A 27,118-nucleotide genomic window follows, 5' to 3' on the forward strand; every position below is an offset into this window, starting at 1 on the left:
GAATTAAGAGGTTGAGCGAGAGAGAGAGAGAGAGAGGGACTTGACAGAGCGCAGAGAATAAATTTGTGAGAGCACCCGAGTAAACTGCGTGAGAGGGTTATTATTGCACGTTAATATGGATAATAGCAAATACATTTATTGAGCACGGAATCGTTTTTTCTTTGCTCAAACGATTTTTTTATTTGCGATTGTTAATTTCTGTTCAAAATATAATGCAATGTGCTTGCAAAATATAGTTCTCTGTGCTCAAAACTTACAATTACTCGCTCAGGAATGAGGCACATATATAACGCCATACATTCCCTGATAGAGGGAACGAGACGTTGTGTCGATTGTAGTGACACAAGGGAGCCTCGGATACCACTGAATATGAAAAAGGCCAATGCCAAATTGGCAAACGGATTTGCATGTCCCGCCCCCGGACATACGGGTTTAAAAGGTGGGGATCTGTTCAGTCAGGTTCTGCACTGAGGAGCCGAGAATAAGGTTCGGCCATTACAGTGGCTTGGTACAGTGTTGTGGCAAGGGGGACACAACGTCTCATTCCCTCCATCAGGGAATGGGGGTTACACTAGAAACCTAAACGTTCCCCTTCTGTCACTCACTCGACGTTGTGTCGATTGTAGTGACACAAGGTGTCCCTATTCAATAGCGCCACCTACACTGAACCAAGTTACGTGATCTGCTGATGCTAGTGCAACAAGCTGTAGCGTGTCAAAAAAGCATGGGCATCAGACTGCACGTAACGCCCCACTAAGACATCATATTGTTTTTCTTAGGTTCCTGGCATCCGACCAAGGATTTACCCCGCCAGCCGCAGCCTTTTCCTCTCTATGTTTCTCCTCACAGAGTGTTAGATTCAGCTGGGGCCAACTAGCTATAACACGCATCGGGGAAGGCGTTCTTTTCCAGTCCTATTCTTTCAGGGGGAAAAGACCCCGCGGAGACCACATCCTGCCCTTGCTAGGGGGAGGTGAAAATGTGGCAAATACGTCACATGGGTTTTCAGGCCACATGTGAAAGTGGTGCGAGGGAGGAGTTGCAACAAACACGGCAACCGGGGGGCAGAGGGGACTGCCCAAGGGAGACACGGGTCCACTGGCAGGGGGACCGTACTGCGGAAAATAATACACATTGGGATTAATCCATGATGGCCAAACCCTGTGGAGCACATATTCCATTACAGAGTAGTTCGTACCTGTAGTGGGTCTGTTCAGGAACTCTTCCTCTGAATTCGCGGACCAGAGGGCTAGGGAGGAAAGACATCCAGGGAGCGTGAGTTTATTGGACTCATCTGGGAGAAAAATAGCACGTGTTCACCTCAGTGGAGGGGAATGGTGCTAGCGCAAGTGGTACACTCTGTCAGTCATTCTACATGCTCGCACCTGACAATACACAGGACGAAACCGACTCAACCTGGAGATTGAAGAATCTCGCAAAGTGAAGACTACAGATGTCTGCTAGAGAGGTGCCATTGGCCAGTGCCTACGAGCATGTCACACTTCTTGTAGAGTGTGCTCGAACTCGCAAGGGGGATTGGCCTGGGTCTGATAGGCCAATACCCAGTGGGCAAGCCTCTGTTTGGAGACAGCGTTCCCTTTCCACTGTCCGCCAAAGCAAACAAAGAGCTCTAATCAGAGAGTCTAAAGCTCTGTGTGTGGTCCAAATATGTATGCAAATGCCACAGGATATGAGTGGCATGCAGCAACCTCAGTCGGTGCTGTCTCTAAAGGAGGAGATGGCGGGCGAGTTGTGATATATGACGAGAGCGCACGCCGCCTAGGTGATTTATGTACGCTACCGTCGCGGTGCTGTCTGAACGGATCAAGACGCGCTTGCCTCGGATCAGCAGGAGAAACCTCCGCAGGGCAAGAATTACAGACAGCAACTCTAGGCAGTTGATGTGCCAACACAGCCGCGGGCCCAACCAGGAACCGGCAGCTGCGTGCCCTTTGCACACGGTGCCCCAACCCTGTTTGGAGGCATCTGTGATCATGATTCATCTGGACACCTGCTGCAGGGGGACTCCTGTCCACAGAAAACAGAGGTCTGTCAAGGGGTTGAATAACTGACGGCAGAGGGTACTGAAGATCACACGATACGTGCCGTGGCGCCATGCTCATTTTGCGACTCAAGTCTGAAGCCAGTGCTGGAGCAGTCTCATATGCATCAACCCTAGCGGCACGGCTGAGGATGCCATATGCCCCAGGAGCCTCTGGAACTGTTTTAGAGGAACCGCAGTGCCTCTTTTGAACGACGAAAATTCAGCACTGACTGTGTGCGCTCGTTTGTGAGGCGCGATCATTGAGACGAAGTCTAAATCCATGCTGAGAAAAGAGATGCTCTGAACCGGAGAGAGCTTGCTCTTTTCCCAGTTGACCTGAAGCCCTAGACGGCTGAGATGCCTGAGCATCTGGTCCCTGTGGGTGCGCAGTGCCTCTCAAGAGTGAGCTAGGATCAGCCAGTCGTCAAGGTAGTTGAGTATGCAGATGCTCACTTCCCATAGCGGGGCAAGGACGGCCTCTGCGACCTTCATGAAGACGTGTGGGGACAGGCCGAAGGGGAGGACCTTGTACTGGTATGTTCGGCCCTCGAACTCAAACCATAGAAAGGGTCTTTGTCGGGGCAAAATGAAGACGTGAAAGTACGCGTCATTCAGGAGCCCGGTTGAGAACTCGCAGAGCTCGCAAACTCCTAGATTGCGGTCAACCCACCTCCTTTTTTGGGGGAGTAACCCAAAGAAGTACCCTTCTCCATCTCGGCTGGAGGGACAGGCTCTATAGCATCCTTTTGCAAAAGGGTAGCTATTTCCACGTGCAGGGTGCTGGCTTTTTTGGCGTGCACCGTGGTGGGGTGGATGCCACTGAAACAGGGTTGATGCCTGGTGAACTGAATCACGTAGCAGAAGTGGGTGCGGCAGATGAAAAAACAGAAACCAAGGATTCTCCTCCCGGCCCTCCACCAGGGGAAGGAGTGGTCTGGCTACCTGCTCCTGCGTGAACATCTCGTCCCCTGGGTGGTCTGTCTCAGGAACACTTGGGAGCCTTCCGGGTTCTTTAAGAGGTTTGTGAGATGGGGGGCATCTGCTTCCTGCGGGTAGCTCTATGCTGGGGCTGAGAGCTGGGCCATGTTTGAGGCGGAGCTACCTGCTGGCTTCTTGCTGCCGCAGGTTTGCAGGAGGGCCGTGGCATGCAGAGTGTAAGTGGGCCGTCTGGTGGCGCTGTAGGCTTTGGACGCCAGGGATGCCGTCGTCCTACAGGCCTCGGAGGGGAGTACTGGGCGATCCACCAGGTGGCCGCGTTTTGCGGGCGCAGGCACACCGCAACCACTTTGTCCAGTTGGGGGACCTCCATGTACCCGTGGGCCGCCCCACCTTCGAGGATAGTGAGAGCGGACGAGCGAGGAGGCCGGTTTTGGGCAGTAAAAGTTGCCCTCCAAGACTTCGTCTGCTCGTCATGCACTTCCTGAGAGAAAGAAACTGAGGGGGGGGGGCGTGGCTGTGAGCGGCACCCTGACCTGAGGAACCAGTCATCTAACCATGAGGCAAGCATCTCGGACATCTGAAGAAGACATCGAACTGGCCGAACTGGCCGTTGGGCGAGCAGGTCTCACATCAAGCCTGGATGGAAGCAAATGAGCGTACAGGGGGGCGGGTGGTCCGCAGGGATTTATGTGGCAAAACCGTGCCTGCCAAACTCCCCAAATCGCCTCCGTCACCAGCAGAGTCGGCCTCAATTCTGTGTGAAGGTGCGACATGGGGGGTTGCTGGATTGGCGTTTCCTTTAAGGAAGGAAAGCCTCGACCGCAACGTTGCCATGGTCACGCTCCCGCAATGAGAACATGAACCATTCATAAATGCTGCCTCAGTGTGATCGCAGCCCATACACGTGAGGCAGCATATATGACCGTCAGAAGCTGAGAGATATCTACCGCATCCAGGAACTACACAAATGCGGAAAGGCATCTTGAAAAAGATGCGTCTTTAATAAGATTTTAAAATTCTTTTAGAGGAAATTTACTCTTTTAGGAAACACTGTCGAAGCGCCCAGGGGCATGAACTGCACTGGCGTGTAGAGAAGGGAGAAAGCAGCTGGTAATGTGCCATAGGATCCAACAGCAATGCTCTTAGAGGTGAGTGGAACAGTAGAGAGTGTCTCAGCTCGCTGATCACACAATCGCTCGGTTCCGAAGAAAGAATCTGACTGAACAGATGCACAATCCCCACCTTTTAAACCCTTATGTCTGGGGCGGGACATGCTAAAACTGTTTGCCAATTTAGCATTGGCCTTTTTCATATTCAGTGATATCCAAGGCTCCCGAAAGAAGCCCCTTGTGTCAATACAATCGACACAACATCAAGTGAGACTAACTTCTAAAAATAATTAGCAACATATTAATTATTTAATAAAAATGTCACTTCAAATATCGGTTGGTACTGTGAGAAAAATATATTGCAATACTTTGTAAGATAGAAAAAAATCATTAAAACCAGGGATATAATCACATCTTTTGCTTAGAATGTGTGGCTGTGTATCCATTTCAGGTGGAGGAGCGTGGACAGAGAGCTGAAATAGAGTACACTGAGCGCATAGCTATGTTAACCCAAGAGACAGCAGATCTGCGAAGAGACTACAATAATCTGCAAACAGAGAGAGACAACCAACACAAATTACTGCAACAAACACAGGATGAAAACAAACGACTAGAGAATGAGTTCCAAGAGCAACGCAGAGCCAGAGATGTAGAGAGCCACAGAGAGGAGGAGGAGAAGATGCATAGAGTGGAAGAGGAGAGAAAAAGAGAAGAGGAGGACAGGAAGAGGGAGGCAGAAGAAAGAAACAGGTTAAAGGAGGAGTGTGAAAACAGGTTGAAAACATTGACACAGAAGCTTAAAGATCTGAGTGAGGAGAAAGTGAGATCAGAGAAGGAATGGAAGAGGGAGGTGGAGGACTGGAAGAAGAGAATGAAGGAGATGGAAGAGGAGAGGAGGGAGGAGCAGGAAGCAGCCAAGAAGACACTGCAACAGAGCCTCAATGAACACATCAGTCAGTGGCACCAGAGAGAGCAAGAAAACTGCAATTCCCAGAATGCAACACTTCAGCAGAGGCTGAGAAAAGCAGAGGCAGAGTTGGATGTCCAAGAACAGAGGCTAAATGAGAGCAACAGACATTGCAGCAAACTTCAAGAGAGAGTAGAGGTACACATGTGCACATGCATATTTACACACATCAATGACAGCAGGTGCTTCTCAGAAGAGGAGAAGTGTACACAATGCTGGTTTTATTATTTTCGTATCTCCAATTTTGCTTCTAAAAGCAGCAAAGCTGCTAGCTTTACAGTGAACTTATCTGATGAAATATGTGTGACCAAACTTAGAACTGTTCATTTACAATATTAGCAATTGCCATAAGCAGCGACTACAATGATTCATGGAATGAAAACAAAAAAATTGTTTGCAGAACATAACCAAAACCATGAACAAAGTCCCTTTCAATTGTTCCGGAGTGATTTTTTTTGTGATTAACAAACATTGATTCATATATTAAACAAATAAAAACAAAACATATATGCACAGAATCAATGTTTAACCTCCACTATTGAGAATATATATTTTCCCCGTCTGTCGCTCACTTCGACGTTGTGTCGAAGAAGCGACACTAGGGGTCTCTCTTGAGCGCCGAATATGCCTCTGATCTATGAAAAAGGCCAATGGGAATTAGGCAGACAGTATTTGCATACACCGCCCCGGACATACGGGTATAAAAGCGGGCAAATATGTTGAGTTCATTCAGAAATTTTCTTTGGAGCCGATGGTCATGTTGCAGTCAGCTGCGAGTCACACACCTGTTCCTGTTTTCCTCTGACGCTTGCCTGTTGGATTCGACGGTGCATTACATTGGCTTTCTCCATTTTTTCCATTCTGCAGTTTGCCCCTGGGCGCTTCGACAGCGCAAGAAACTTAAAGAGTTCCATAAAAGAGTGATTTCTCTAAAAGAGTTATTTTCTCTAAAAGAGCAATACGCAGCTGACATTGAACGTCCTTTTCAGGACGCGTCTTTATAAAGATACCCTTCCCCTGCTTAGTTCCTGGATGCGGTAGAGTGCTCTCCGCTTCAGACGGCCACAGGCGTTGTCTTTTGTGTCTGGGTTGCGATCACACTGAGGCAGCGTTTGTGGATGGTTCATGTTCTCACTGCGAGAGCATGACCATGGCAACGTTGCGGTCGCGGCTTGCTGACAACAGAAAGCCTCTCGCATTGCTCCTTCCCACAGGATTGAGGATGGTGCGACTGGCAATGGAGGCCATCTGGGGATGCCCCCTCAGACCACCTGCCCCCCGGCATGCTCGTTGACTCCCATCCGTGCTCGAGGCAACAGCGGCTCGCCTCACAGCCAGCCTGCCTGTCCTCTAGAGCTCGAGGTGGATGAGCTCACCGCTACATCAGAGAGCGCGGCATCTGACACTGAGGACTCCCCTGGGCTGCCGCCTTCGGGCCTATGCCTATATGCTTGCCCAGGCCGTCGCCGGTGTCGGGCTGGACTGGAACCCTCCGTCCTCCCCACAGCCATCGCGGTTGGATGACTGGTTTCTGGGGGCTCCGCGTGTTTTTCCCGGAAGTGCATGATGAGCTGACGTCTGCATTGAGGGCACCCCTCTCCACACGTCACAAAGCCATTCGCTCATCCGCTCTCGCTACCCTCGATGGCGGAGCGGCCCACGGGTACACGGCGATTCCCCAGGTGGATTGGGCTGTTGCGCTCCACCTATGCCCTGAAAACCCTACCACCTGGCGGAGTCGCCCTGTGCTCCCCTCCAAGGCCTGTAGGACAACGTCGTCACTGATGGCCAAAGCCTACAGCGCCACCGGACACGCCGCTTCCGCCCTGCATGCCATGGCCCTCCTGCAAGTCCACCAGGTCAAGGCACTCAAAGATCTGCACAGGGGTAGCCCTGATCCCGACGTGCTGCAGGAACTGCGCTCAGCGACTGATCTCGCCCTCTGAGCCACGAAGGTCACAGCGCAGTCACTCGGGCAGGCGATGGCCACACTCGTGGTCCAGGAACGTCATCTGTGGCTGAACTTGGTCGAGGTGCGTGAGGCAAAATGCGCTTCCTCAATGCCCCTGTCTCCCAGTTCGGCCTCTTCGGTGACACCGTCGAGGACTTCACCCAGCAGTTCTCCGCGGTGAGGAAACAGACGGAGGCTCTCTCACATATTCATGCCCCGTCTGCTCGCTGAGGGCGTCCTCCTGCAGCGAAGAAACGCCCTGCTCCGCCTCAACCTGGGCCCAGCTCTCAGCCCACGCGTCGAGCACCCCACAGGAAGTCGACACCCCCTGCCTCACGGACACTCTCAAGGACCTATAAGGCTCCCAGGCGCTCCTGAGGCGATCGACCCAGGGACCAAGAAGTTAGCTCCGGAGCAGTAAGCAGACTGCTCCGTCCCCCGGTGGAGGGCCGGGAGGAGAATTTTTGTTAAATTTATTTCATTTGCCACATAGCAAATTAAATAAATTTGCTCTTTTCTCAATAAAAGAGCTATTTCCTTTGTCTCTGGGTCACCTGGCCCGCAAATGCCGTTCTCACTGCACTCTGCCGCCACACCTCAACGCTGGACGCGGACCCTCCGGACCCTCCGCCCCCACGACTGTTCCCCGGCCGGCCGGTTCTGACGAGTTCAGAGGACGCCGCTACAGGACCTCCTCCTCAATCATGAACCCGCCCCCTGCCGGGAGTGCGGAGCAAGGTAAGTGCTTTGAGTCTTTTCTCTTCACTACAGCCTTGGGACGCGGCCGTGCCTCCCGACGCCATAATACCTGCTCCGCCCGCCAGGGTACGTTAAAAATAATCGTCCCGTTGGTGCACCTAGCACGGAGCTTGGATGCGTGGCTTTCACTTCCCAACCCGTCACGCTGGCTGGCCCAGACCATCCGACTCGGTTACGCAATTCAGTTTGCCAGGCCCCCGCCCCCGCCCACTTCACGGGCGTCTGCTTCTCCACAGTACACGGAGAACATGCCAAATCCCTGCACGCGGAAATCGCTACTCTTCTACTGAAAGACGCGATAGAGCCTGTCCCTCCAACCGAGTAGAAGAAGGGTTTCTACAGCCCTTCATCGTACCCAAGAAAGGCGGCGGCTTACGACCGATCTTGGACTTGCGAGTTTTCAACCGGGCCTTATACAAACTCCCGTTCAAAATGCTCACGCAAAAACACATCTTAACTTGCGTCCGCCATCTAGACTGGTTCGCAGCGGTATACCTGAAGGACGCGTACTTTCACGTCTCAATTCTGCCTCGACACCGACCCTTCCTACGGTTCACATTTGACGGCCAGGTGTATCAATACAAAGTCCTCCCCTTCTGCATGTCTCTGTCCCCTCGTGTCTTCACGAAAGTCGCAGAGGCATCTCTTGCCCCGCTCCGAGGAGCCTGCATCCGCATACTCAATTACCTCGATGACTGGCTCATACTGGCCCACTCCCGAGAGTTACTATGCACTCACAGAGACCAGGTGCCCAGGCACCTCAGCCGCTTGGGGCTTCAGGTTAACCGAGAAAAGAGCAAACTCACCCCGGTTCAGAGTATCTCTTTTCTCTGCGTGGAGTTAGACTCAGTGCTGGATTGCCTCGCCACCTTCAGGCCAGGCACAACGGTCCCTTTAAAACTGTTCCAGAGGCTCCTGGGGCATATGGCATCCTCCGCGGCGGTCGCGCCGCTGGGGTTGATGCATATGAGACCGCTTCAGCACTGACTTCAGACTCGAGTCCCGAGACGAGCATGGCACCACGGCACGCACCGGGTAACAATCACCCCCGCCTGCCGCCAAACATTCAAACCCTGGACAGACCTCTGCTTTTTACGGGCAGGAGTGCCCCTGCAGCAGGTGTCCCGGCGCGTCTTGGTCACTAACGACGCCTCCAGATCGGGTTGGGACGCCGTGTGCAATGGGCATGCAGCCGCAGGCCGTTGGAATCGGGCCCCACTGTGCTGGCACATCAACTGTCTAGAGTTGCTGACTGTATTCTTTGCCCAGTGGAAGTTTCTCCCGTTAGTTCGAAACAAACATGTCCTAGTCAAGTCAGACAGCACCACCGCGGTAGCGTACATAAATCGCCATGGCAGTGTATGCTCCCACCACATGTCGCAAATTGGTGTTCTTCCCGGGCTGAAGACCCGCAGAGGTGCGCAGTTAGGTCAGTGCTCCTATTCCTGCTGGAGGGGAGGCTGTCCCCGTCCACCTAGAAGGTGTGTGTTGCTGCTATTGTGCCCCACCGCAACGCAGTAGACAGCAAGTCTTTGGGTAAGCATGACTTAATCATCAGATTCATAAGAGGCGCCCGGAGGTTAAATCCTTACCGGCCAAGCTTGTTCTCCTCCTGGGATCTCTCAGTGGTCCTCACGGGCCTTCAGAGACCCCCCTTCGAGCCGCTAGAATCAGTTGGACTCAGGACCCTCTCTCTAATAACTGCCCTGCTGATCGCACTCGCCTCCATCAAGAGGGTCGGGGACCTGCAAGCGTTAGCGACACTTGCCTGTAGTTTGGTCCGGCAGACACCCATGTGATCCTAAGACCACGACCGGGCTATGTGCCCAAGGTTCCTACCATGTCCTTCAGAGACCAGGTAGTGAACCTGCAAGTGCTGCCCCAGGAGGAGGCAGACCCTGCCCCTTCGTTGCTGTGTCCGGTACATGCTTTGCGTACCTACTTGGATCGCACGCAGAGCTTTAGACGTTCTAAGCAGCTCTTTGTCTGCTTTGGTGGACAGCGGAAAGGGAACGCTGTCTCCAAACAGAGGCTCTCCCACTGGGTAGTGGATGCCATTTCATTGGCCTATCATACCCAGGCCGTGCCCCCCCCCCCCTTGCGGGTCCGAGCACACTCAACAAAGAGTGTTGCGTCCTCGTGGGCACTGGCCAGGGGCACCTCCCTGGCAGACATAGGTAGAGCAGCGGGTTAGGCAACACCTAATACCTTTGCGAGATTTTGCAATCTCAGGGTTGAGTCAGTATCGTCTCGTGTCTTCTCAGGTCCAAGCCGGTAGAACTCGGTAACACACTGATGAACTGACCGGGTGAGTTGCACCTAGCGCCCTTTCCCTCGGTCGAGGTAAAACTGTGCGCTTTCTCTCCCAGGAGATTCCAATATTCGGATCCCTGGATGACTCCTCCCTAGCCCTATGTGTCCACAATTCGGCACAGGAATTCGCTGACCCAATCCACTACAGGTACTCAATCTACCTGTACTGGAATAGGTGCTCCACAGGTGCGGACTCATGCTTGGACTCCTCCTATGCGTAATTTCCACGGTACGGTCCCCTTGCGAGTCGACCCGCATCTCCCTTAGGCAGTTCCATCTGCCCACCAGTCATTGTGCTGTAGCAACTCCCCCCTCCTTGAGGCTGGATCTACCACCTCGCCATTTTTTCCACATGTGACCTGAGGGGCCCATGTGATGTATCTTGCACTTTACCTCCCCATTCCTGGGCAGGGTTCCCTCCATCAGGGAACGGAGGTTACATCCGTAACCTAGACGATATATAGAATATTCACACACATTAACAACTACACCTCTCTCCCCACTGCCCCTCCCTGAGAGCCCTCCAAAAACGCCAGATATTTTCCCCATTTCCCCACAAACGAGTCCAAATTCCCCAGTCTTCTAGATGACCCTTCTTCAAAAACTGCCACCCTCCCCATCTCCGAGCATCACTCCTGAAATAGGGGAACTCCAGCCGAATTCCATCCCCTTAAAACTATTTGTCTGGCGATCATGACACTGGTTAGGACCAAATTTTTTATGTGCTTATTCTCTATATTATCTTCTGATTGGCATCACTAGCAGGTGGGTGTGTCTTTAAGACCAAGCCTATACAATCTAGAGGGGGTTCAATAGAATCGATGTAAAATCTTGAACTGCATAAGGCAATTCAAGATGCATCTTGGATCTCTAGATGCAGACTTGACGTTTTTTAGAATCCTAGCCCACACACCTCCTCCAATACCAAGTTGAAATCTTTCTCCCATACAAAGGCGTTTCCAGCATTGAAGGACATCCGGGGCTTAGCCCAGACCATTTTATGCAAATACAGGGATCACTCAAAGATCTTTTTCTCTCTCCTTCCACCAGAAAGCTACCAGAGAGACAAAAGTTGTTTAATCTTAACATTAGTTTAACATTATGTACACACACATACACACACACTCTCTCTCAACACACACACACACACACACACACATTGGTCTACCTATCATTATGAGGACTTTCCATAGACATAATGACTTTTATACTGTACAAACTATAGATTCTATCCTCTAAACCTAACACAACCCCTAAACCTAACCCTCACAGAAAACCTTCTGCATTTTTACATTTTCAATAAAACATTGTTTAGTATGATTTTTAAGCGATTTGAATTATGGGGACACTAGAAATGTCCTCATAAATCACATTTATAGCATAATACCCTTGTAATTACTAATTTGTAACTTACAAAATTGTCCTCAGTAAATCACAAAACACGTACACACACACACACACACACACACACACACACACACACACACACACACACACACACACACACACACACACACACACACACACACACACACAACATGCACTATTCACCTTGTGCTGTCTATCTGGTGTCCTTCTCATTACTTGTTGTTATATTTCACTCTCTCATCACTTGCTGTTGTTTCTCTCTCTCCCTCATCACTTGCTGTTGTCTCTCATCACTTGCTGTTGTGTCTCTCATCACCTAATGTTGTCTCTCTCATCACTTAATGTTGTCTCTCTCATCACTTGCTGTTGTGTCTCTCATCACTTAATGTTGTCTCTCTCATCACTTGCTGTTGTCCATGGTGTGTCTAAGTTAATTGACACACCATGGCATCGCACTGTATATAATGCTCAATGTTCATCTGTCAAAATCCTTTCATTAGGATCATTAGGAGCATAGGGATAAACAATGTTTCACTTTTAACTTTCTTTAAAGTAAAGTGACTGATTAATTGTCACCAGTTTCCATGCCTGATTATTGTACAGCTGCTGCTGCTGCTGCTGGCTCCTCAGTCTGTAGCTCATCTTTGCTACCCTCTTACAAAACCATTTAATCAAATCAAAGTGTATATTTACTACAAACTAATATCACAAAACAAGTCACACATACATTTTATGTTAATGCTTATTGGTTATCCTTAGAGAAAACAACACCTGATAAACAAGGAAAGTATTCAGTGCAGTGGGATAAAACTAGTGTTTCTGGCTACCTGCAGCATGAACAATAGCAAGGTTATGTAGCCTACACCTTTCTAGAAATGGGCACACTTATCTTGAAATGTGTAGCCATTGTTTATCTTAAAATGCGATGATAAGCATGCTGGTCCAAGTGCTAACGTAGCCTATGGTAATAACTAGCCTACTGTGGGTGAAAGCCAGCCAGATGATGATCTTCAGACTTTAAGGACCACAAAAAAACTTGAATTCTTACCCACTGACTTCTTTCGGAAAAATCCCCAAAGCCTCATTTGCTTCATTTTTGCTGTCTTTCCTGCTAACTGCTGTTAACTCATCACTAAGTAACGTTAGTTGATGTCAACGACTGTGCTAGCTCCTCCCCTACCTGCTGCATATTCAACAGAGAGGAAGAAACGGAGTAGCCCATAGGCTACCGACTGCAAAGAAACTTATTCTATAGGCTAGATTATTTTTAAGACCTATGTCTATATTTACAGGCTGCATGCAGTATGAGCAAAGCCAGAGCACAATGAAATAAGGCAACTTATGATTTCGGGGGTTTACATAGGCTATTGTCCGGTTTCATATTTGTCAGTCAACTTTTCAAAATACATTCGGGGCTACACTCAAAACAACGCTGTGTCTGCTCCCATAATCTCTTAATAGAAGATAAAGCTCGGTCCCCCAGACTCTGAATTAGCAGGGAGTAATACACTGATGCCTCATGACCTTTTATCAAAGACAACTCTCAGAGTGTCTGCTGTTTAGGGGGGTGTATGCTACTCCCCAAAACAATACAGAGCAGGTGTTTCAGCTGTAAATACCTAAAAATTGAGATCTGGGAATCCCAAAATGTTGAACCAAATTTTCAAAGGACTCCACTCTCATATAGGTCACCATTTGTAGTAACTCCCTCACAATCCACTCTGACCAGCAGAAAGGGGACTTATGAACACATCATTTTGGGTTCAGCCATATGCTCGAGGCAACATTTAAATAAATGTCTGAATTAAACACTCTGGACACTTTTGTCCATACCGAGTGCAAATGCGAGATAAAGGGGTGCAATTTAACTTCTCTAGTTATTTTGATAGAAATGCTTTGCAATGGCAAAATAGGGGCAAGAATTTCCTGTTCAGTACAAAACCAGGGAGGGGGCTCTCTCAGGTGGAGACCGAATGCATAATAATAAAACAAAATCTTGGGTAGGCCTAGCCCACCTTTGTCAATCGGCCTATGCAGCTTACTGAAATGTAATCTGGGACGTTTACCATTCCAAATGAAGGACTTCGCTATGCTATCAAATTGCTTGAAATAAGCGATGGGGACATCTATAGGGAGAGATTGTAGCAGGTAGTTCAATTTTGGAATACAATTCATTTTAATAACATTAATCTTCCCAGTCATAGATAAATGTAATGAAGCCCACATCGCTCGAAAAACTTTTTATTAAAGGGTTCAAATTAACTCCTTCCTGGGAATAAAATGCCCAAATACTTAATGCCCTGTTTGGGCCACTGGAAGGCACCCAGCTGAAAAGCCGTTACCGGGCAGAACGGTGTCAGAGCCAAAGCTTTGGATTTAGACCAATTAACTCTGTATCCAGAGAACTTGAGGAATTAATAATTCTGTGGAGGCAAGGCATAGATCTAGTAGGGGTTCACTCTTTTTAGTAGAACATGTTAAGCATGTGCTTTGATTCTGAAAGAAACTGCTGCACCACACATTTCTGGTTTACATGACTATGAAGTTCTAGTTCTTGACTGCATAATGGATCCATATTACTTTGGTAAGTTATTTCAGTTATTTAAATGAGTCGTACAGGCTACCACAGCAAAATACCCAATTAAAACCAAGATCTTAGTTAAGTAAATCAGATAAGAATGACAAACAATGTCTATAATATCCTACATTTATTAAAATTTTTGTCAAAAAGCAGTCTCTCTCTCTTTCGCTCTCACCTACACTCATAAACACTGACACACTTTCTTATGCACACACATACACATAGCGACTACAGTCGCGACCAACAAATAGAGCCTCTGTGTCAACAGTTTCTATATTATCTGAAATAACTTTTAATATATGCATGCGTTTCAATGTATTTCCCTCTAATCAGCCTCCCATAGTGGAAAGCACACTCGCACTTCCCTCCCACTCTCTTTCACTCTCACACATGGACACACACACATACTCGGGAGCAAAGTCAGCGCACCCCTGCTAATTATTGTGGTTGTAGACAGTTGTACATAAAGCTGTATAGACTGATCAGAGTATATATATACACTCTATATACTATATAATCCGCTGTAAGTTGTTGCCACATTACCACCTTGTGGTGTGCATTATTTTTCAATAATTCAATGGTCCTTTGTCAATTCTTCCTTACATATACATGCACGATTAATCCAGATGCAAGGAAAATTTGTAGGTAAAAAGTACATTTCACCGTTGTTAACAATTCTTGTAAGATATGTGGCATTAACACAGATTTGATGCTGCAGGGGTTTGACTAAGGAGCAGATCTGTAATAAAAAATATTTTAAATAAAATAATGAAACAATTATTAAATAATTTAAAAAAATTAATTTGGCCTGCATAAGATGACCTTTAGTCCAAACACAGTGTGTGCATGTATGCAGGAGAAAGAGATTTAGCCTATTAATTGATTTTAGATGGCCAAAGGTTGAAATGTTTTGGAACATATTTATTGAAAATATTTTATTTTATATAGGCTACTGTAACGCATGAGCAACGAGGCAGACGAGGAGATGCGGATCCAAACGCAGTTTAAACTTTATTTAATTAATAAACAGGTAAACACAAAGGAACGACCCACAATGGGGAAATCAAACATAAAAACTGTTAACTAAACACGATGTAAACAAACATAGGACTAGGGAAGGAAACACACACCAGGCTGACATCAAACAACGATAGACAAGGACTGAACAAAGAAACAGGGTATAAATACATAAACATGGGAAAAAGGGGCCAATGAACGAACAGAACTCAAACAAGATAACAAGGTGATTAACAGAAGCAAAAGGCAAACTAATGAGGGCAGGTGAAAACAATGACAGAAAACACGAACGCTAACAAGGGGACTATGGAGTTACATAAGGGACTAAAGTGAAAACTAAGAAATGCAAAAGTGACAAATGGCAAACAAAAGGGCAACAGTGAAACAAGACAGGGTATACATAACAGAGCCCCCCCTCAAAGGATCGGATTCCAGACGATCCTAGAAGACAAAGACAAAAGACCCACAAAAACAACATGAGGGCATCAGGGGCAAACAGACAGTCCAAGTGGGCACATGGGCAGACAGACAGACCAGGGGGGCACAGAGGGCAAGACAGGCAGGTCATGGAGGTGCAAGGGGCAGACAGGAAGTCCAAAGGGGAAATGAGACAGTCCACGAGGGCACAAGTGGAGATGAGACAGTCCACGGGGCCCATTAGGCAGTCCCTGGGGGCACAAAGGGACAGGGTTAGGGGGCCAGGGAGGTATCGACCGGGCAGGGACAGGTTTCGATGGTCTGGGAGCTGGCCACCGGGCAAGGGTAGGTGCAGGAGGCCTGGTAGGCTCGAGAGGCGGAGCCCTGGAAGGCTCGGGAGGCGCTGGCTCTAGGACGGGCATGACCACTGGCGCTGGCTCTGGGACGGTCCTGGCTACAGGCGCTGGCTCAGGGACGGTCGAGGCTACAGGCGCTGGCTCAGGGACGGTCGAGGCTACAGGCGCTGGCTCAGGGACGGTCGAGGCTACAGGCGCTGGCTCAGGGACGGTCGAGGCTACAGGCGCTGGCACACTGACGTCTGAGGCTACAGGCTCTGGCTGGGTTACCGTGGTATGTGCCGGCTTGGGTTCGCCGGGCGCTGAGGGCAGAGCCAAGGGGGGTTTAGGGCATGGGGCTGTGGCAGGCGGAGGCTGGAGTGCAGAGACCTCTCCCTTTCTCCTCTTCCTCCGGGCTGATGCAACTGGCGAAGTTGGGATGCTGTTCCTGGTCAGCGTGGCTTCAGGCTCGCTGGCCGTGGCTGGCGAGGGCTCAGGCTCGCTGACCGTGGTTGACGAGGACTCAGGCTCGCTGACGGTAGAGGCCGTAGGCGCTGGCTCGCTCACTGTGACAAGCGTGGCCGCTGGCTCGCTCACTGTGACACGCGTGGCCGTGGGCTCTGGCTCGCAGACCGGGGAAGGCGTGGGCTCTGGCTCGCAGACCGGGGCAGGCGTGGGCTCTGGCTCGCAGACCGGGGCAGGCGTGGGCCGGGAGGCGGAAGCCTGTCTTCTCCTCCTCCTACGGGTTGACGAATTTGGCTGTGCAGGTTCAAGGGAAGCCATTGGTGTGGGGGGGTTGTTCGCTGACAGAAGGGGCTGGTTTGATTGGGAGCGCTAGGGACGACTGGCGAGTCACCACCGTGGGTGGAGAGGTAGGGTCCTCCTCAACGACGCCCATGGTGAGCTGTGAGCCGCAAACTAGTAGGGTCGCCTCCAGGAAGTCGCAGAGCGTCCCGCCGTGCGTTGCCTGTGGCAACCGCTCCCTCAGCTCCGTGTTCAAATTGCCCCTAAAGAAGACCACCAAGGCTGAGTCCGGGAAGTCTGAGATACTCGCCAGGTTCAGGAAGTCGTAGATGTGGTCCTCTATAGGGCGGTCCTCTTGCCTTAAGCAGAGCAGATTGTAGTTAGCTCGCTGAACTGCTGGATCCATTGTTTGTGGTCTATCGTTCTGTAACGCATGAGCAACGAGGCAGACGAGGAGATGCGGATCCAAACGCAGTTTAAACTTTATTTAATTAATAAACAGGTAAACACAAAGGAACGACCCACAATGGGGAAATCAAACATAAAAACTGTTAACTAAACACGATGTAAACAAACAGAGGACTAGGGAAGGAAACACACACCAGGCTGACATCAAACAACAATAGACAAGGACTGAACAAAGAAACAGGGTATAAATACATAAACATGGGAAAAAGGGGCCAATGAACGAACAGAACTCAAACAAGATAACAATGTGATTAACAGAAGCAAAAGGCAAACTAATGAGGGCAGGTGAAAACAATCACAGAAAACACGAACGCTAACAAGGGGACTATGGAGTTACTTAAGGGACTAAAGTGAAAACTAAGAAATGCAAAAGTGACAAAAATGGCAAACAAAAGGGCAACAGTGAAACAAGACAGGGTATACATAACAGCTACTTTATATATTGCTTGTTACGATTTCTATGCTGATGATTCCCCCACATGAGAAGAAAAATAATTGCATATTTTCGCTTATTTTGGGTGAGGCTATTCCCTTATTTTGAGCTTGTTTTCCCAGACCAGGTCTCTTGCAAGATCTGCAACACTCAACTGGTATATCACCCATTAGTACAGCGTACTGCTATTTTAAAAAGAAAGTTGTTAAACAGTTCTTTTATTTTGTTCTAACCTGTTTTATATTGGAAAACTGGCTTCGGAACACCGAAACCGGAATAAAAAAATACAGTTTCCGCTCAGAACGAACCAAAATGAAAAACATTTAGATTTTTTCCCTGGCTGAAAGCAAAAGAAGATTATAAACTGTAAACTAAATGTGTCACGACAGACTACAGAATAAATTAACTGTGTTAGCATCATGGTCTGTAACATCACACATTGACAGAATGACATGATGTTTTTACATTTCAAATGCTGTCATTCATGTACATCACAGTTTAAGTGACTAGCCGTTTGTCGCCAAGTCCTGCCCATTTGAGAGCACTCCTAAATATCATATAGCCAGAATCCCATGGTCATAGAAATATCAGGGAAAGATTATTTCTAGGCCTGGAAAAGTAATGTGAATATATAAAATATAAAAAAATAATAGAAAATTCTAACACTTTACAAAAAGGTTCTATTTGTTAACGTTATTAAACGCATCATTATATCTAATAATATTTTTAACAGCATTTATTAATACAGGTTAACTTATAAAATATACTATTGTTCATTGTTTGTTCATGTTAGTTTACATTGCATTAACTAATGTTAAGGTGTACAACTTTTAATTGTAAAAATCAGATGTGTATACAGAAATGAACATTAAAGTGCAGTAAAATTATTTTTCTTTTTAGTTCATGTTAATTAATGTAGTTAACTAATGAAATTCAACCTTATTGTGAAGTGTTTCTTTTTGTATTTTACTATAGGTAATATAATTTTTTGTAGTTATGGTTAGTTCTAGAATATTATCTAAATATTTAATTGGCTAGAAGCTGCTCTTTCTGAGTGCAGTCTCTATCAAATGAGTTTTATTCAACAAATTGAAACAGGACAAAAATGAATGGTCAGTGTTCAATAAACAATCAGATATTTTCCCCATGAAATAGCACTTATGCTACTCTCATAGACTCCCAAATAAAAAAAATGTAATCCTGTTGTTTTATAAACATAAATTTTTGCTATAATATAATCATAGTGTATGTGCCACGTACACTTTTCATGAGAGAAATGTCGTGAACATATACACACACACAAACTCACACAGTGAAACAAACATTGCTGCAAATTACAGGAGAAAATCAGTGCATATACCTTGACTGGCAATGTGTAACTGGCCTTTCAGCGGGGTGTGCATCACAGTGTAAGAAGGCAGTAACAACTGCTGTGACTGACACCTCCGAATCTAAATGAAACAGAGATTAGAGGGATCAGACAAACACCCACAATTACCGTCACTCACACACACAGCTGTACAGTAACAGATGGCAGACCCGAATCAAACAGACTGTGACAATACCTCACACAAACATATTTATAAATCTGTCAGATCTAATGCTGTCTTTTGCACAGAACCAGCAAAAATAAAAAATATTAATTTGATTACATAGACTTGGAGCTAAAAGCATGAAGTAAAAGTGAGGGGGAAAAGCAGTGTCACAGTACATATAACAGGGTACAGTCAAGTGGCAACCTCAGCAATGGTTGCTTGGCATGCAACATTGACTGTGAGGACATTGATGGAACAAGAGCTCTGCAGTCTCTGATGCTGCTCTTGTGTACACCACAGCTAATGCGCATTAGACCCGCCTAGAAATGTTATACATTGAGTGCAGATGAGTAACATTCTCTCTGTTTTGGCTCAACATCCTTCACGGAAAATTAATCAGAGCCACCTCAGATCTGCAATCTCATAGCAGTTGCTGGTTTGTAATCAAAGTGTCGTTGCCTCAAAGTTGGCTTGAGGCAGTCTAAAGCTAGTTGTGTTCAAAACTGAACCTTGCTGCCCAGTTAGTCAATATGACTTGGCTTCTAAGACAATACAACATCACATCTAATGATCTAGAATGAATTAAAGTGAGCTTTAAAGATAACCAAGCAAATATTAATTATTAAAATGCTTCTTTCTTGGTAGAAATGGAATCATAATTTGTAAAAAATGCATAATTATGAATTAATTTACTTCTTTCCATCAGCCAGTGATTATTAATTATCAGTTTCTTTCTTGAATCATTATGTGATCAAATGTTTTTGCATTTTTACACAGAATTGGATTAAGAATGCCAAATAATCATAATAATTTGATGACTAGATGCCTCTCACTGAATTTAACATGCAACAAAATTAACATAACTGTTTGAAATGTTTATCATTGGATATGACTGTTCCCTTTACAAAAAGCTTCACTATAATGCTGCGCTTTTGCTAAGCGCTATGGGGAACAATACTAGTTGTGACCGAGCTGTGAATAATGTGTGTAACACATCAATGAACATTGACCGGAATTTATAGCCTGGGCTGATGTAATCATTAGATGCACCTGAGACCAGGCTATAAATGGATACGTCACCAGGTGTCGTCAGAAACTCTTTTTCAGAGCGATTCTGTGTCTGTGTGTTTTACAAACCCTGTCAAAACTTTCTTTCCTCTGTTAGGTGTTAGAATTTGTTAGGCAGTGTGCAGTTAACCTTTTCTCTTCTGTTTAGAAAATATTATACATACATATATATATATATATATTTCTAAAAAAAGCAAAGAAAAAAAAGAGAGAATGACTGAAAGCCGCAAACGATGCGTGTTCCCCTGTTCTCGCTCTATAGCCAAGAGGCCACACATCAGTTTTTGGTCTATTTGTTTGGGGGAAGAGCACGCTGCTCTCGCGTTGTAGCAGGGCAGGTGCAAGCACTGCGATTTGCTTTACAGGCAAAGTGCTTCACGCTGGCCTCAATTGCTTCGGGGAGTCAGGACTCACGAAAAAAAAAAAAAAAGAGATCGTTCGTGGGGCTCTTGCATGGATTTGGCTGAGGAGCAAGAGACGGGTTTATCCCTTTCTCTCGCTCTCTCCCCAAACCCAGCTGGTCCTTCACATGATCTCGAAGCGCGTTCCGACGCTTCTTCGGATCATGAGGAGGATCGCGATTCTCTTCCCACCTCCGAGCTTTCCGTCCGCGATAATAAATTCTACGGTGGAATTGCTCGATGTTGTTACTCGTGCGGTTGCCAGATTGGACTGGCCACGCGAAAAAGAGACCTCCAAACCCTCCAAATTAGGGGATAGATTTTATCTTCCAGTCTAAGAAAGGGAACGCCTCATGAATCCCTTCCCTTCTTTAATAACCTCCATGAAGAGCTTTTTCGCTCATGGAGGAACCCCTAAATAAAAATATGTATATATATTTCTTTCCGTGTTCACATACCCTCGACGTCATTATATTCGACTATCGTGGGTGCTGAGGCACGTGGGTATTCAGTGATGCCGCCGGTCGGAGAGACACTTGCGGGCTATCTCTCACTGGGCTCAGCATCATCACTAAAGAAGCCCTCTCACCCCTCAAAGCCTTGTAGGACAACCTCCACTTTAGTGGGACGGGCTTATCAAGCAGCAGGTCAGGCTGGTGCTGCTCTGCACACTATGCTGTTTTACAGGCGTACCAGGCTGACCTCCTGGACAACCTGAGTGTGGGTTCTGCACTTAACGAGCAAGCCTCAGACCCGCCTCGGCCCTGTCTGAAGGGAGGCTTAAAGGCAAAGCGTAGCGAGTCGTGCTCCTCCTCCCAGGGATTGGGGACAGTCTCGCCGCCCTCGCCAGCCCCCGAAGCAAGACCTCAGGATTATAATTTCTAGTAAGAGAAAACCCTGATGGTCTTGCCCCTAGATTAGGGGGTAGCTCCCCTCGTGACAGGGCGCGTGCTTCACTTCACCCCTCCCTGTACCCCCTCGAAACCCTCCATTCCCGCCACCTCTTGGTGTTTCGGGTTGCAGAGGCTTCCATCAAAATTGGGCGTTTTCGCTGTTCCTGCATTTTATTCAGGACGCGAAACACTCAACAACCCCTCAACAGGAAGTGTTAAAATCTAGTCGAGATCCTGGCAGCGTGGAAACTTCTGCCAGATATATTCTTTTCTGTGGGTCTTATAAGGGCATCCGTGTTTCAACGGCGTGTTCTCACTACTGTAAACCGGATTTATTTTTTATGTAAAAAAAAAAACAAACTCAAATCTCCTGGTTAAAGGGGCCATGGTATGTGTTCAGAGAGAGAGTTCAGAGAGAGAGTTAGGTTATTACACTATATACTTCCCGTTTCCCATGGAGGGTGAGGGGTGGCGTCTGGCTTAGATCTTAAAGCTTGAACTGCCCATGGGTGTTCAAGTCCAAGATGATGACGAGATCAAGACGGTCGTGTCTCAAGCCCTACAATTTGTTTGGCTGGTCACCATCGATCACCATCGATCTTCTATACTTCATTTAGAAGTTCTGCCACAACATGGAAAGTTCCTGAGGTTCGCTTCCGGGGGCGAAGTCTTCCAGTGTCAGGTTCTTTCACTCGGCCTAGCCCTTTTTACCCGCACATTCACAATGCATGATGTAGCGCTGGCTCCTTGCGACTCCGGGGCATCTGCATTCTGAAATATGTAGACGACTGTCTGATCCTAGCGCAGTTCCAGGAACTGGCAGTTCAGCACAAGGACATCGTCTTAGCTCATCTGCTTCTCTGGGGTTGAGGCTCAATGCCAAGAAAAGCATCCTCTCTCCCACTCAGAACACTGTCTATCGGGGCATCGTATGGAGTTCAATCACAATGCGGGCACAACTGTCTCCCGCTAGGATTGAGTCCATTCAGATCACCCTGAGCAAAGTCAGGCTAGGTCACGGTTGCACTGTTATCAGTATCAATGATTTCCAAGTCTCAGGGCGACCGTGTCCTCGGTGATCCCTCTGGACCTTTTGCTCATGAGACTGTTTTTGTTGTGGCCCAAAGCCAGGGGATTTCTTCCAAGGGCCAAAACCCCTAGGCTAAAAAGGGTTATGCTTCTCAGGCTTCGTTCCCTTTCTATGTGGTTCAGACCCCGGTTTTCTGCCTTGGGTCCCACTCTAGGGGCGTCTTGTTGTCGCAGGCTGCTAATGACAGACGCCTCCCTGACGGGCGGGGTAGCGGCCTTAAGTGGGTCATCCAGCTTAAGGGGATAGGAGGGTCGTCAGCTCGGTTGTAACAGTCACTGTCTCGGGTTGATGGCTGTATTTCTGGCCCTGAAATACCTCCTCCTGAGGCTGCCATATCTTGGTGCGGGTGGACAATACAGCGGTAGCCTCTTACATAAATCATCAAGGAGACCCACGATCCTGTCAGCTGTATTTCTGACGCGTCGGATTCTTCTTAGGGCCCAGGGCAAGCTCCTGTCACTCAGGTCAGTTATATCCCTGGATGCCCGTATGTGGGAGCAGATTTACTGTCCAGAGAGAAAATACCAATGGGGGAGTTAAGAACTAAGTTGCCGAAGGGTTTTTGCCTCTTACTGATAACGCCGCGCTGGCCGAACAGGGCTTGGTTCTCGGAGCTAATCTCTTCCCTCGACGGCTCGCCTTGGGCGATTCCAAACAGGAAGGATCTTCTATCTCAGGCACAGGGCAATATTTCATACCTGCCCTGAATTGTGGAATCTTTCATGTTTGGCCCCTAAGGGTACCAACTGAGGGACACAGGGCTTTCTCCTGAGGTTATCGAGACCTTATGCCGGGCTTTTTCCACTTGGAACAAGTTTGGGTGAGATCTTAGGGCAGAAGAGGACCTCTTCGCCTCTATGAATAGCGCAATGTCTCGTCTACTTCTCCCTGAAATCACCCAGCCCCCTTGGGTCTGGACGTTAAGACACATACATGACAGAATGCGTCTGTATGCGTTTCTTTCCCCGGTTTCTCTGCTCCTGGGAGTCTTGGCAATGTTCACCAGCAAGGGTCTTGCCTCCTTTTAATGGCCGAACAGGATATGTTTCTTGGAGTTAATACCTCTCCTCGACGGCTCGCCTTGGGCGATTCCGAACAGGGAGGACCTTCTCATCCTTGGCCCGAATTGTGAAACCTTTCATGTCTGGCCCCTAAGGGTACCAAATGAGGTTCACAGGGTTTTATCTTGAGGTTATCGAGACCATTTCAAGTGCTAGGGCTCCCTCCACTTGGAACTGATCTGGGTAGATTTTTCAGGGCAGAAGAGGACCTCTTCGCCTCCGTTGATAGCGCAATGTCTCCTCTACTTCTCCCCGAGTCGCCCAGTCCCCCCCCAATTGTGGTGACGCATACATAGCACAAATGCACCTGCATGCATTTCCTTCTACTAAAGTTCATATTACAGAACCGGTTAATTATCAGTTTGCTTCAGTTCTGGATTTTCTGTAGAAAGAACTGTCAGCAGGCACTTGCCTCGCCACTGCCAGGTTCTATGTGGCCACTGCGGTTTGCCACGGCTTGGTGGGTGGGGTGCCCTCTAAGAGGCATCCTCATTATTGCCCGGGCCTACAAGGTGCGTGGTCAAGCTTCGCCAGTAGGTTTTAGGGCGCACTCTAACAGAGGGCTCTCCACCTCTAAAACCTTGGCTAGAGGTCTCCCTCTGCAGCAAGTTTGTGATGCGGCAGGTTGTCCTCTCTGCACACATTCATTAGATTTTTATAGTTTGGATGTTCTGCCACTCCGGGCTCTTATGCCCTTGAGTCGACATCTCAGCCCATGCCTAAACAAGTTTGTGATGCGGCAGGTTGTCCTCTCCGCACACATTCATTGAACTTTTATAGTTTGGATGTTCTGCCACTCCGGGCTCTTATGCCCTTGAGTTGACATCTCAAGCTCATGTCTGGACAAGTTTGTGATGCGGCAGGCTGGTCCTCTCCGCTCACATTCATCAGTTTTTATGACAAGTTTGTGTTGCGATAGGGTTCTCTTCGCACACATTCATCGAACTTTATGGGTTAGATGCTTTGCTACTCCGGGCTCTTATGTCCTTGAGTCGACATCTCAGCTCATGCCTGAACAAGTTTGTGATGCGGCAGGCTGGTCCTCTCTGCACACATTCATCAAAATTTAATGGTTTAGATGTTTATGCTACTCCGGGCTCTTATGCCCTTGAGTCGATATCTCAAGCTCATGTCTGAGACCTCTCGCGTTTTTGTGAGTACACTGCACAACCGTAGGGGTCCGGACAGCCCCCAGTGCGGCAGCGTGGGTATTGCGTTCCCCATAGCGCTTAGCAAAAGCGCAGTATCATAGTAAAGCTTTTTGTAAAGGGAACGTCTCAGGTTACATGTGTAACCCTTGTTCCCTGAAAAAAGCGGAACGAGATGCTGTGCTTCTTTGCCGCACTGGGACGTCCCAGGACTGCTCTTCAAAAAGAAGTATCTGACGACACCTGGTGACGTATCCATTTATAGCCTGGTCTCATGTGCATCTAATGATTACATCAGCCGAGGCTATAAATTCCGGTCAATGTTCATTGACGTGTTACACACATTATTCACAGCTCGGTCACAACTAGGATTGTTCCCCATAGTGCTTAGCAGAGGCGCAGCATCTCGTTCTGCTTTTTTCAGGGAACAAGGGTTACACATGTAACCCGAGACGTTTCACATACTACTTAATTTAAACAGTGGGCAGTATACAGTACATACTATACAGTATGTAGTAAGTACTGTGGTAGTATTCCATACCAAACATAGCCTGAATTGATTGATTAATGTCATTGTGGACCTTAAAGGTATAGCTGACCCAAAAATGAAAATGCTCTCATCATTTACTCACCTTCACGCCATCCCAGATATATATGACTTTCTTCTGCTGAACACAAACGAAGATTTCTAGAAAAGTATCTCCGCTCTGTAGGTCCATTCAATGCAAGTGAATGGTGGCCAGATCTTTGAAGGTCCAAAAACCATATAAAGGCAGCACTAAAGTAATCTATATGATTCCAGTGGTTAAATCCATATCTTCAGAAGTGATATGATAGGTGTGTATGAGAAACAAGTCCTTTTTTACTAACAAATCTATACTTTAACATTCTTTTTTCTTTTTCTTTTGTGCATATCACTGGGAGGAGAATTTATAGGAGAAAAGGACTTAAATATTGATCTGTTTCTCACCCACACATATCATATCACTTCTGAAGAAATGGATTTAATCACTGGAGAAGTGTGGATTATTTTATGCTGCCTATATATGCTTTTTGGACCTTGAAAGTTCTGGGCACCATTCGCATTATGAGAACCAACAGATTCTTTGTTTATGTTCAGCAGAAGAAAGAAAATCATACACATTTGGGATGGCACGAGGGTGAGTAAATGATGAGGGAATTTAAATAAAAAGGAAGGAAGTCTTTATTTGTTGTACAATGCTGCAACATTAGTTATGCAATTTTAGGCTATTCAGAAGTCTTTCTTTCTCAATGTCTGCTTTCTTGAAGGACATGGAGGAGCAGTTGGAGGAAGGGCGTCACAGGGTGAGCGAGGCAGAGGATGTTGCAAAGAAAGCAGAGGAGGAGTTATCTGTAGCTAAAGAACGATTACTACTGCAAGAAAATGAGCTTCAGAGCAAGTCAGGTACACAGACAGTACAAATCCTTGTGTTAACATTTGTGTTTTTCTATAGTAAATAATGTGTGACTATTCCATTGTTGATTTATAGCTCTAGGGAAACAACTGCTTTTGTCATATGGCAGATGAAATCACAAGCTTTTATTCATTGATTGCTCTGGCTCCTTTGATCTAATCTTCATTTGGCATGTGTTTCACTGGCTTATTTGCTTCCCTGTATTGCAGAGGAGTTAATGAGTCAGAGTTCTTCTCAGGTGAGAGTCTCTGCAGAGGTGGAGGAGCTGAGGTCTCAACTCAGTCGTCTCAACATTAGAAAAAAGGAGTTGGAGCTTCAGAACAATGGTCGCTCCAATGACCATGCCCGCATGCTCAAGCAGGCAAGCAACACTCACACATTCTAATGCATCAAGACCTTTGAACACCCCCTAAAGACTGATCTTTCGGATAAAAAAACGAAAAATATTTATTACTCATTAGGTCTGTCAATTTACCCTTCTCTAAGCCCTGCTTTAAAAGTATTTCTGAACATAATATCTGTTCACTTACACTAATGTTATCAGGTGTGTGATAGCTATCAAATGATGCTTTTCTCTTTTCTGTGATAATTGTTTACCTAAATGCAGATTCTCAGTCTCCACAGTTTTCAATCAAATGACTTTGTAATTTAACAATTTCTATTACAAAAAACATAATAAATATGCTTTGAAGTGTCACTCTACATTCCAGGCCAAGTAAGAAAATGATCAATTCCATTTATGAGAATAATTTGACAAAAACTATACCTTTCACTGCATTCTTCCATTCATTACTATGGGAAGTTCTGCAAACCTTGTCAGAGCAAGCAGCGGGAACCAAGTGGGGCGGAGCTTAGCAAAGGGTCAATTGATTACATTTTTTTATTTAATTAATTAAACTGCATGACAATTAATTAATTGAATTAATCTCATATATATTTTTTTAAATTGATAATGATTAAATATATAATAATCAAAATATATCATTCAGGTGTGAATGTGTATGTCTATGTGTGTTTGCCCTGTGATGGACTGGCCACCTG

The 27,118-nt window shown here is 47.0% G+C and overlaps 1 protein-coding gene across 1 annotated transcript in view; it reads left to right on the plus strand.

Annotated features, from left to right (window-relative positions):
• Positions 1-3,242: 3,242 nt before the first annotated feature.
• The window catches only part of LOC127643529 (protein FAM184B-like), an 83,042-nt gene continuing 59,166 nt past the window's right edge, over positions 3,243-27,118 (plus strand). The window contains exons 1-4 of the mRNA XM_052126323.1: positions 3,243-3,353; positions 4,544-5,197; positions 25,932-26,067; positions 26,287-26,438. Of these exons, the coding sequence (XP_051982283.1) occupies positions 3,243-3,353; positions 4,544-5,197; positions 25,932-26,067; positions 26,287-26,438 (1,053 nt within the window). The remainder of the gene's footprint in view (positions 3,354-4,543; positions 5,198-25,931; positions 26,068-26,286; positions 26,439-27,118) is intronic.

The sequence above is a fragment of the Xyrauchen texanus genome, chromosome 5 (genome assembly GCF_025860055.1).
Source record: "Xyrauchen texanus isolate HMW12.3.18 chromosome 5, RBS_HiC_50CHRs, whole genome shotgun sequence".
Classification (NCBI taxonomy): Eukaryota; Metazoa; Chordata; class Actinopteri; order Cypriniformes; family Catostomidae; genus Xyrauchen; species Xyrauchen texanus.